A 13025-nucleotide genomic window follows, 5' to 3' on the forward strand; every position below is an offset into this window, starting at 1 on the left:
AATGTGTATTGAAAATAGAAAGCTTTATTGCGTTTTAGTAATATGTATGTTGTATAATGGTTCATTAAGTAGCATTATATTTGACATATATTCCAAAAAATGTGACAAAAAAATAAACAGAATAATGCAAACTTGCAGACTTGAAAGCAACGTGTCTAAAAAAGAACTCGAGGATAGCGCTTGCTCTGCTATAGGATCTTATTTCACTAGGGACCGTTACAATTTCAGGTTTATTCACGATGCTCTAGAAGAAACTGTCGGTTGCCATTTCTATACGTTTGATCCCAGAGCAATGTTATCCGAATGTGACATCTTGTTTATTAGAGATCGTATAAGAGTTCATTCTAATGAAAACAGTCCTGAAATTATTGGTGAAAATATGGTGATTATTAAGGAAGATGAATTGAATGAGAACTATCTTGAACCGTTATTTAATAGATTGGGTGATGAATTGTCAAATGGGAGATTTTCAAGTTTGTTGATGAGCGACCTTTTTGAAAATAGAAACTTCGTCCGTTTATTTGGAATCACGGTTGATAATAAACATTGCACACTAAAATCAAATCTTACTTTTTTAATTAAGAATAGTTCCAAGGGGAGACAGAGCAGTCAGTCTGTTTATAAAAAAGCCCTAGATATTTTATCCAATGATGAATTAAAAGGAAACAGAGATGCCATTAGTCGAGTTATACAGGCAATCTATGGCAGACGAACCCTTATTTATTGGATTGTAGCCTTCGGTCGCCATGAATTCTTTCAGTATGCATGGAACAAGATGACAAACTTAGAACGTGAATGGATTCTGGGTAGAGATTATTTTAACCAACACTTAGTAAAGTCCTTTTTTCCTCTAGCTGTTCTGGGTGGTAGCTTTCATATTGTAGAAGAATTAATTAGTTCTGGTGCAGATGTTAACTGCTTTTCCCAATTTGGGGAAACCCCTTTGTATATAGCCGTTAAGTCAGGTTGTTGTAAAATGGTACGCTTACTAATGGAAAATGGGGCACACGTAAACTTAAGAAGACGGTTCACAATGAATATACCAATGTTGGTAGCTTCAAATAAACCCGAATTAACTAGTTTGATCCTTGAATATGACAAGAACCAGACAGAGCTTCATAAAGCAGTCCAACGTAACGACTTAGAAAGTTTGAGATCAAAACTTCGGTTAGAGGATATTGATTGTAAAACAAAGAGCGGGTGGACAGTCCTACATTACGCTGTATTATTAAAAAATTTACAAGCTGTACAGGTTTTATTCCATGAAGAATTGACACAAAACGATATTTCATATTTTGAATTTAAGCAAGTTCACCAATTAAAAGTAAGCATAGCTGACAATAACGGACTAACCGCTGTCCATCTAGCAGTTATAAACAATAATATCGATATATTATCTGTTCTGCTACGTAATAAAGCTGAGGTAAAAATTCGTGATGATTTCGATAGAACACCTTTACATTACATATCGAGTGAAAGTATAACAAAAGTATTGCTAACGCATAGCTCTTGGCGACAGTGTTCACTTGAGAATAATCGATTCCCAGAGAATGGAAGACAATATAATAAAACACCGATATTAGCTTTCAGGACCACGTGTTTTAATATCGCTATACATACTGCTTTGAGGGATGTTTGTCGTGACTTTGTAAACATGCCAGACAAAGAGGGTAACACACCCTTACACTCTCTTATAAAGAGAAGAATTTTAAAAGAGGAAAGCCATAGATGTATAGAAACATTGCTAGAGAATGGGGCTAACCCTTATTTATGTAATGACTATGGCGTTTCAGCCAATGGATTAATTCAAAGCAGTTTTGATACAGTTGAATATATAAGCGATAGAAAATTCATCGAGAAGTATTATATAGTAAATGCATTAGTCATGTTCTTCCTAATGGGACTGTCTTTGGGCGTAGCAATATACATGTTTCTTTCCTCATTTATTGTAAAGGAATTTACAAATGAATGTTTTATCGTTGGACAAGTAGCAGAATCTTATAATATAAAATTAGTACAGCTGTCGAGAGGCATATATGTCATTTTAATTACTATACCTTTTTTGTTAGCATTGTCATTTATGAGGTTTTCAGTTTTCTTTTGGCGTGTGGTTTTGATTTTTGAATTAATAGTATGTGGTTCTTTCATAATATTTGGTATATTTGTATACATTCCGTTTGAGTACGATCTTATGTATAAATCGATTCTCGTTGTATTTCTATGTAAGTTGATAATGCACTGGGCTATAGTAGATAATCTTAAAACGTTCCTCACGGCGTTTTTCATAGTACTTTCATTCTGCATTAGTATTTCAGCCATACGTTTTTGTTTCCAATACGGGTCAAATATTTTTACAAGGCACGATTTAAATACACTTGAAATAACAGCTTTAAATTGTACAGAACTCACTAGTAGTTTTGCAAATATCTCATGTACAGGTTTAGCTAAAACTATAACTTACAAAAAATATTTAGATTTTTCGATACAGTGTCGTACTGACACAAATAGCACAAATTATAGTGGTACACTTGCAGTGGAATCGGGATTTATAGACTTGTCAGGCATAGGCCTCATGTCTTTATTTTGTATGAATTTTTGGTTAAATGCAGTTTGTAACTTTTGTTTGGTACACTGTTTATTAATTTATAAATTTCGTAAAAATTCCTTTTTATGTAAGCAAACATATAGTTTCCTTTTCTATTGGGAATTTTTATCTATTGGTATTTAATCATGATCGCGTTCCTGAATTGGATCAACTGACATAGTCAATTTCACAACAAAAGGAAACTATAAGTTATCAAATTAAAGGCCAATTGACACTCCACTACAAAAGTTTTTTTTATTTCAATTTCATTGCAAATTTTGAGATGTACTCGAAAAAGACGTGACTATCTGAAGTCACGACACCGGAATGTGTGTGATGGTTAATGATTGATCGAATATCACTGAATTTCTTCATTCATGAATTAATCCAAGAAAACATTTAGATTTAAGTCAAAACAGTTTTGAGAAAGAAAAAACAACATGTATGTAACTCGATGTCCTTCATTCTGTTATTAATTTTGAAATGTATTTGGAAAATAGCAAATTAAATAACATTCGAATACATTTGTTGTTATTCTAATTAGCGTAATGTTTTCTTTTTATATAACGATTAAGACAATAACAAAAATTTGACTGGCGTTGACATATTTGCTTGTTTATATAGAGATTAAGATTATAACACAAAATTGACTGCTGTTGACATTTTTGCTTTGTTTTCGTGGTGATTAAGATAGAAACACTATGTTAACTGCTTTTATCATATTGGTTAATATATTTCCGTGTTTTCATGGTGATTAATCTTTTGTGCCCTTTTTGATATCTTTTCTGTTTGTACTGTTCACTTATCGTACATGTAGTCATGCAAAAAATAAAATCACAAAAGTACGGAACTCAGCGGAAAATCAAATCGGAAAGTCCATAATCACATGGCAAAATCAAATTACAAAACACATCAAAAACGAACGGACAAGAACTGTCATATTCCTGACTGGGTACAGACATTTTCAAAATGAGGAAATTGTCGATTAAACCTTGTTTTATAGCGCTAAACCTCTCACTTTGTTGACAGTCTCATCAATTTCCGTTCTGATTACTATGATGCGTAAACTAAACAGACATAATAAATAAAATAGTCAAAATATGGTAAATATACAGCAGTCATCATCGTGTAACAATTCTAAAAGGAACAATTTAACAGAACACAAAAACATTTATCTACAAACTCATTCATTGATTCGCGTGTCTGACGTCAGAAAATTGTATACGTCACAAATTGTTTTGTTGTTCAATGTTTATAGAAACTATTTTAAAATTTCACATGGGCAATGTTAGCTATTGTGTGCACCTGTCATATAAGTGAAAGGTTTAATCAATCATTTTCTCTAAAAGAAAAGGCCTGTAACAAGTCAGGAATACGACATTGTTTTCCATTCGTTTGATGTATTTGAGCTTTTGATTTTGCCCTTTCATCAGAGACTTTCCGTTTAAAATTTTCCACGGGGATCGATATATTTGTTATTTTAGCTTCTAACTAAATCATAAAATGACGAAATAAATGTCAGTTAGTTTTGGTTTTTTTACATATTCTTCTCGGACAAAGCGTTACTTTGTCATACCTGTACCTATTTTGTATCTGGAAAAGTTGCAGTGTATCCGATTGTAGTTCTTTAAATGTTTTTCAAATTGTTAAATGCATAGCGTTACTTAGATGGAGAGTTGTCTTATCAGCACTCATACTACATCTTCTTATATTTATATAAACTTTTGTCAAAAGATGTACTGACTCGTCCCTCTGACTGCTTCGAATTCATTTTCGAACTGATACAAAATGTCTTTTTAAGTGTTCTTCAAACTGGTCAACTATGTCTTTTGAATTTGTCCGAGTAGTCTTCATCAGACTAGCCTTTGGTCTGAATTGTAATATGAATAAAGAAATTTTACCACATCTCCATATTTTTATAAGTGTACTGATGTGAAGAAAGCTCTTGCTCACATAGATGCATTCTTATCTTGATCAATGATGTACTTTTTTTGTTGTTTTTGGTTCAGAATTTGTACACATACCTTGTCTGTGATAAATACTGACAGTCAACATTCATTTCGTTTCTTTTACTATTTTGACTTTAACTTTTCAAAAATAGGTTTAATTAAAGGGCTAACTATTTAAGCATAATGCATGGAAAATAGATTTGCCTTTCAACTTAATAGTCTTATTTGAATACTAATGAAATAACTTGTCTTTTTCCATTATAACCTTGATATATATGTTCCACTACCTAGTTTTGTATATATGTATATTTCATGATTAAAAATTGATTTAATTGACACAATATTAACTAAAATATATATATTTTCATCCGTCTACCATGGACAGCATAATAATGTAAATTTTAATTTGAAATCTTATTTACTATGTATGTCTCTATTTTTGAAAATTGATTTTACCTGCAATTTTTAAGATAGAGAGTTTTGTCCACTCCCGTTGTGATCATGTTGATAAGCTAAATGGTTTTTTTTTATATTTTCTTCATTGAAGACGAGTTTCACTTTGTATTTCAGTGTCCTTGGCTAAATAATGAGAAAATGATTATTTATTTTTGTTGCAAAAGTTTTAAAATTTATCTGATTATTCTTCTGATAATAGATTAATTTGAATATTGAGGGATAAAGATAAAATGATAATTAAGTTGTATGTTGCAAACTTTGTTTGAAAATAGAGCGGAAATTATAACCAATTGCTCACATTAATAACTAATTTATTGTTTACATTTAGAAAATACTCTATTGCCTCAGAGATGCTTAGAAAAAATATATTGTATGATACTATATAAGTAGTAAGTTGCTTTTACCCTATTGGTCAATTATGTTAAATGTTCCATTATTGTTTTGTTTATTTACGAATTTGCTCATTTGTTATGAATACTTCTACTGTTCTATTTAGGGCGCCATCTTAAATTTATACCTGTCTATATATGTTAGTGTAAGTGTATGCAGCTTATTTTTTAATGTTAATTTCACTATCTTAAGTACTCCTATGCACACCATGCTTGTGTTTGATAATTTAAACCTTATTCACACTTTTTTTTTAAAGATTTTTTCAAAATGTATGGAACTTGTTACAATTTTCTTTTTAAAGAAAATCCACTTAATGCATTGAATAATTGCAGGCAGCATGAACATATTGATTCAAATTGATACTTTATAGAAATTTTTCAATTTTCTTGGAGTGCTGTTTATATTGATACTATAATTATAACATGACTTGTAAATGATTTTCAAATTTTTAAGGGTTCATTAAAATCAAATGATATTATAATCTGTGTTTTATTAGTGTGTAGACAACTCACCGATGTTTTTAACCGGTGGACATAGTTCAGTAATCAGCCTGTTATTACAGTACATGTATCAAAAGTTGAGATGTTGTCAAGAACATATCAATACAATTCACTAATAAGATCACTACAAACATGGTTTCCGGACTATGGCAGAGGTATAACTAACTTCTTATTAAACACAATGTACAAAATGTGTTCTTAAAAAAGAAAAACAAATACAAAAACAGGCAGATTCAAGAATTTGCTCAACTTTTCCATTGACAAAATGATTGAAGATAATAAAAACATACAAACAACTTCAATAAAACTATTCAAAACTCGAGAAGGAATTGCACATCCAATGAACATACATGTAGCTGCATTTTAGGGACTTCATATTTTGTAACATTCTTGATACATGATTGTATCGGACTTGGTGATGGACACTGACAAATAATACAAAGAACAAACCGGCTGGAACATCGCCCGTGTAATCATGGTCCTCTTTTGGCCACTTGATTAGGGACTATTCGTTTTTAATTTTTCTCGGAGTTCAGTATTTTTGTGACTTTACTTTTAACTACAACCAAGTGGACGTTGAGTCTCTTCCCAGAAGAAACTTGACTGCCGGTAGATTTTTTCCCGAGGGAATCAGTAGCTTTGTAGCTTAATGCATGATGAGACAAAATAATTCCAAGAGCAAACTGGCTGAGACGACGCCCGGGATACCAATGTTCCCTTTTTTGTCACTTGATTAGGGACATTCCGTTATGATTTTCTTCGGAGTTCAGTATTTTTGTGATTTTACTTAATACAATATATATAACTTGAAGATAAATACTGAAGTTAGGTTCACACTGCCGATCAGACCAACTCGATCAAGACAAATTAAGCAATCGGTAGATTGGTCTGACACAATCGTCGAGGTGGTCTACATTGGGCGTCATCGATTTGACTTCTTACCCGAGAGTTTTTGACATGTCACACGATTCACTAAAAATGTGTGCAGCTCTGATTAACTCTCATATCTTTGCTTCTGCAAAACTATATTGTCACTATTTATTTTTAGCTTTACATAAATTCCTCCGTGTACAGTACGCATCTGTACTTTTGCAAGGGGGTGTTAAATTTTAAAAGAGTGACCAAAGATACCAAAGGAACAATCAAACCCAAGGTCGAAAACAAACCAACACAGCCATAGCGAAAAACGAAAGCCGACGAGAAGATAAGCAGCAACCTACATAAAACAACATAGAAAACCTGAAAGCTTATCAACATGAAACCCATTGAAGCCTGTGATGATCTCAGGTGTTCCGGAAGGGAAATAGATCCTGCATTTTGGTCCCAGCAGATTTGTCATATATGAAAGTAATTGTGCATTAAAAATTATCATTAGACAGCTGATGACTAATTTAGCCTTCACATTTAGTTTTTAAGAACATTTATATAATATTTTACATGTTTAATGGACTTTTTGTGGTATAATTGCCAATGAGACAACTCTCCACACTAAATGACACAAAATTAACATGTCACCGTATGCGATCGATTGTTTACAAACACCTTTTCATACTCATATTGACGCAATTTTAGAGAAAAAATGCGACGAAAGGCAAATGCATTTTATTTGATTTCGTAGAAGATATATATGTAAACAGTTTCAGAAAAGGTATCCTCTAGTGAATTGGAAGTCTAATTTTAGGGACATTGTGGTAAAATATGTGACATTCTTACCCTCTTTTTGCAATATTATTAGTAAAATAAAGCAGGTTGTTGCCATGGATACACCAACAAGAAATATCTTCACCCATTCAATTACTGGGTACCAGATCTATGGAAAATACTGATTACCTACATATGTACATATATGATACAAACAGTACATGAAATATTAATTTGTAAGAAAGCAAGGAAAATGGGATGGTTACATTTATGTATATTGCTATCTAACAACAGTACTGATACAGTGATAACTCTCATTTTGAAGGAAAGAGCAGTAAAACTTCAGTAACAAATCAATGTTCTACTTTACTTTTAAGAAGTTTTTATAACCATATGGGTCCTCTTTGTTCAGCTCCTGCAGTTCTCTTATATTATTGACTTTGCCATTTAATTTGGTACTTTCCTTTTTGAATTGTTCTCGAAGTTCAGTATTTTTGTGATTGCAATTTATACTGCCCACACAGCCACTGCATCCTTAGATCTCTCAGCATCCTTTACTGTCTACCCTCTTTGTTTGTCTTCTACGCTCTCTTCAAGCTCCGTCACAGTTATAACCTGTCTTATCTGAGCTTTAATTATAACCACCTTGCCAAATAATCCAACTGCTTTATTTCAATGCACTTATAAATATTTTAAATGTAAAATTATACTCAGACCTTCTGTGAGCTACTGAATCGAACCAAGTACTAGTAGATAGTACTATGGGACACAGATAATACACCAGCTTGCATAAAACGTTATAAATAGTCATTACTCATTACTTAAGAACGGTATTAGTGACGCCACCCCAATTTGCAGATCTGCGTTTTATGGTATTCAAAAGCATTGTGTATAGGTTTCATAAAATTTGGTTGAGGCAAAATATAAAAAAATGGAAACTAATTGTTGGGAGGTACATGTACGTACTCAAGGACAGACGCTAACTAGTAATGCTACCTCCGCTGCAGCGGATGATATAAAAAAGATCAGACGTTTTTATGTTGAAATTGTACATACTACGTTTTTATGCTGAAATTGTACATACCACCTTTTTTTGGACAATCGGGATCATCATTACTGCAGTATAGCTTTTGGTGTAGATCGAAATAGTCCTTCAAAATATCTTTTCAAACTTTTAGTTCGTACATTTATCAGTTTTGAGTTCTTTACATGTACATGAATTTGACAGCAAATGTTTTTTTTAATGCTTATATACCTTTTAAAGTCATGTTTAGTTTAAACATATTTATTTATAGTGTATTGGGAAACAAGTTGTGCAACTTAAAGTAATCCCTTTCTTCTTTGCGAGTGCGAGTGCTGACTTGTAGCGGCATTAGTCTACTGTTTTTCGAAAACTACAAGGCTGTCTTTTACGTGCAAGAGATATGGCTTTCCCTTTAACATGGGACAGTCATTTGTCGTCCACTTCCGCCAGACTATCATAGTTTCCTCAAGACCATGCATACTCGCAAATGGTGTCAAGGGAGCACATGACTTTGCGACTACTTCGTAGGCAACATTGAAATAAGGAACCATCGTGTAGAAACACTTGGTTGTCTTCTACGTAATGTTTAAGAACTAAATATAATACGACTGCATTTTACTTTTATTTGAAAACACGTTATACATGTCAAATTGTTTAGAAGTTTAACCTCGTTAACTTTTCGAATGAAAGATGGTTTAAAAGTGTTTTCAACATCAGCTTTAGAAATACGAATGCAGGTCATTGTGTATGCAAAACATTATTAAGCAGTTGTGTTGTTAAATAAATGACAATATATATAGGGAGATGTGGTGTGAGTGCTAATGAGACAACTCTCTATCCAAATGACAATTTATAAGCGTAAACAATTATAGGTCAATGTACGGCTTTCAACATGGAGCCTTGGCTCACACCGAACAAAAAGCTATAAAGAGCCCAACTAAATACTAGTGTAAAACCATTAAACGGGAAAACCAACGGTCTAATGGTTGAATACCCTTCCTGACCTCATATGATCATTTGCTGTTTCAGGTAGTGATCGTTATTATGCTGTGCTGTGTTTTGTGATCTATTGTTCGTCTGTTGGTCATTTTTGTTCATGGTTTATCTATGTTTCTTTGATTCATGGTTGGAGACTGGTTGTCCCTTTGAAATCATTTTACTTTAAAAACGTTAAGTTGCAGACAAAAACAATCGCATCACAGTTACAGTAAACATAACCCTTAGAGCGCTACGGTTTTTTGGGGTAAACTCACAGGCACGTGTTTCTATCCATAGGAAGGTCGATTATCCATATAAATAGAATTTATATGGATAGTCGACCTTCCTATGGATAGAAACAAGTGCCTGTGGGTAAGCTTCCGTTGAGTACCAAGGGATAGGCCCTTGATTTATAATTTCAACGGAAAACGTCACAAAGGAAGCGTAATGTTCAATGAATAACGTCATGCAATTGTTTCCGTATGGACGCAATTCTGTTTCGACGGTCGACGTTTGTCAGTTAGATTGTTGTTTGATAATAAACGAAAATGGTCAATCTAACGGGTGTTTAAGAAATATTCAAAGTTGATGTACCCATTACTTGGACGAGAAATCAGATATTACATCTAACAATGTTGACAAAATCCATGGACGTGTAATATAATATGCGAACAGACAAGTTCTCTCAAGTTTAGAAAAGATATTCTGTATTTTGTCCACTGGCCCTGTTATAGATTCTTGATCAGCTGTATTGGCCCTCGACTCTTCGAGTCTCGAGTCAATTACAGATACCCTCGAATCTATAACAGGGCCAATACGGAAAAAGCCAGTAAATAACACTACAATATAACCAATTGATAATCATGATACATTTAGACACTTTTATCACATAAAGAGACGTGAGATATCAAAGGGACTTTCCAACTCATAATAAGAAAACGAGCCGTTAGAGCCAGGACAAACAAAATGAAATAGACAAGCAACAGTATACAAAATACAGCATATAAAAGTACATATTGAGTATTATCTTACCTTCGATATAGGGATATGATTGGTTAATCGACTACACGTGGTGACTATATTTATTTCATATAGGGTGTCATAAAAAAATACATGGTTAGTTACCATATAGGGTTAGCAACCATATTGGGTTAGTAAGGAGTTACGTCCCTTTCAAAACAAAAATGGCATATGAACGGTTTAAACAGACGAAGAAACTGATTATAAGCGATTGAAATATATCAATAAAACAAATTTGAAGCTAACACGTTGTTATTGTTTGCATTTGTTTTTTATATAGCCAAATTGAAGTAGGTTCTTAAAAATGTTCAAACTAAGTACCGAAGTCTTTAAAATCCCTTTGACAGACCGCTAGTCTAAATAAAAGAGAGACGAAAGATATCAAAGGGACAGTCAAACTCATAAATCTAAAACAAACTGACAACGCCATGGCTAAAAATGAAAAAGACAAACAGAAAAACAATAGTACACATGACACAACATAGAAAACTTAAGAATAAACAACACGAACCCCACAAAAAACTAGGGGTGATCTCAGGTGCTCCGGAAGGGTAAGCAGATCCTGCTCCACATGCGGCACCCGTCGTGTTGTTTTTGTGATTACAAATCCGGTAAATAGTCTAATTCGGTAGGTCAAATTCATGAAAGGGAAGGGTATTGTAGTTACGACGTAAGGAACATATCCGATATCATTTGTAAAACGGTTATTCCATAACGGTCAACCAACTCGTGATGGCGTCTGCAAAAGTTACGAAGGGATGATTTCAACTTCACCATTTGGAACTCTTGGTTTAATAGCTTCCTTGTGAGCAGTAACCCTTTATCAAGAAAATCATGATAGGAAATGCAAACACATGTGAAGATAGTCGGTAAGATAAATTTGTTACACGGTATGCAAGTGACCTAATGCGGTATATATATGGGGTTGATGAATTTACTGACCCTATATATAGGTGACTAACACACCATGTAACTATTAATACAAACCCACCCAAAATGTAATTGGTGAACTCAGGGTCTATCGACGTGCAAGTAGATTATGTTCCATGTGTGATACCTGTCTCCTGGTTAATGTAATTCCTAACTCAGTACAGCCTTATTCGATAAATTAATGACATTCAATACAGAGAATAATCACATGACGGTATTTTGGTTACGTCGATTGGAACTTATCCGTCATCTGGCGAGTAAGACATTCCTTTACTGTCAACCAACTTGTAATGGCGTCCATCAAATTTTTGATGATTTAAATTTACACTGATTATAAACGATTAAAATATATCAATAAAACAAATTTAAAGCTAACTCGTTGCTATTGTTAGCATTTGTTTTTGGTATAGCCAAATGGAAGTAGGTTCTTAAACATGTTCAAACTAAGTACTAAGTCTGACTTAAAATACCGACTTCTCATTTTAAACTCTGGTTTAAAACCAAGTTCAACCCATCATTTTTCTTAAAATTTCCCATCCAAGTCAGTATTATGGCAGTTGTTATTAAACAGTCCGTTTCTATGTACTTTGGCGTTTGTTTGTTTAATTTATTTAATAAATAGATTTACCACTATAACTGTGGTGCCTTTATTTAGTAGCTTTACTGTGAGCAGTAACTAACTACCAAGGAAATTGAAAAGGTAAATGCAAGCTATGGATATTGAATCAACTTGGAGATACATACTCCACTAGAAGTTGCCTCGAAATTGCGTTACAATTGGGCAAGTGTTGAAACAAAGAGTTTTTAAATCTGGCGACTGCGCAGTCAAAGACAAATTTAAGAAGTACAAAACACTACATGTTCACGTCATATCATAAATATTTCGGACTTTGTATGGTGTCAGAGGAATTAAGGCTCAATAAAATAGTCTCTTTCTTTAGTATTGAAGACATGCAGGCGTTGCTGTAATGAGGGTGGCAAGGGGTTTAGCTGTTATGCTGTTATGGGGCATTTTAATTCTTTGTTATCTGATATTCTGAAAATATATTTTCTATTAGATGTTATTGTCTTATTCTTTGTTAGCTGTTATTGGGCTTTTAGTTTTTTGTTATCTGTTATTGTAATAATGTATTTGCTGTTAACTGTTATTGAAAATTGGAATTATGTTAGCATTTTTTGACAGCCAAAATTCGGTAGAAATTGAAGATCATTAGACATTGGAGTATACCACTACTTATATGTTGGTCCCATAATCGGATATTCGGAGAAGGATTCCATAAACATATACCCATCACAGAAGTGAGGTCCAGGACAATATTCCAGTACATCTTATGATTATACTTTGTTATACATTCCATTTATTTTGGAAAATTTATTTAGAATTATCTTATTTTTTTGTATGAGGATAATGTTCCTTGTTTCCCGTACGAGCATATTAAATTAGAACAATTCTTTTTATGACAAAAAGGAAAACATATGGCCAGGAATATCGGACAAGGATCTCAATTAAGGACTAGGTCCTTACAACCAGTTAACCCTTCATATTATATGGT

The 13025-nt window shown here is 33.1% G+C and overlaps 1 protein-coding gene across 1 annotated transcript; it reads left to right on the forward strand.

The window, feature by feature from the left end:
- Positions 1-124: 124 nt before the first annotated feature.
- On the forward strand, positions 125-4558 carry LOC134710438 (uncharacterized). Its single transcript, XM_063570796.1, has 2 exons — positions 125-1870; positions 4508-4558. The coding sequence occupies exons 1-2, from the start codon at positions 125-127 to the stop codon at positions 4556-4558; spliced, it is 1797 nt and encodes a 598-aa protein (XP_063426866.1).
- The last annotated feature ends 8467 nt before the right edge of the window (positions 4559-13025 follow it).

Source organism: Mytilus trossulus, chromosome 3 (assembly GCF_036588685.1).
Source record: "Mytilus trossulus isolate FHL-02 chromosome 3, PNRI_Mtr1.1.1.hap1, whole genome shotgun sequence".
NCBI classification, from domain to species: Eukaryota; Metazoa; Mollusca; class Bivalvia; order Mytilida; family Mytilidae; genus Mytilus; species Mytilus trossulus.

Excerpts from the sequence above, each read along its gene's own strand:
- LOC134710438 (XM_063570796.1), top strand. The coding sequence starts at position 125 with ATGCAAACTTGCAGACTTGAAAGCAACGTGTCTAAAAAAGAACTCGAG. Across the intron at positions 1,871-4,507 it reads TCATCGAGAAGTATTATATA|TGTACTGATGTGAAGAAAGC; the intron begins GTAAATGCATTA and ends TATTTTTATAAG.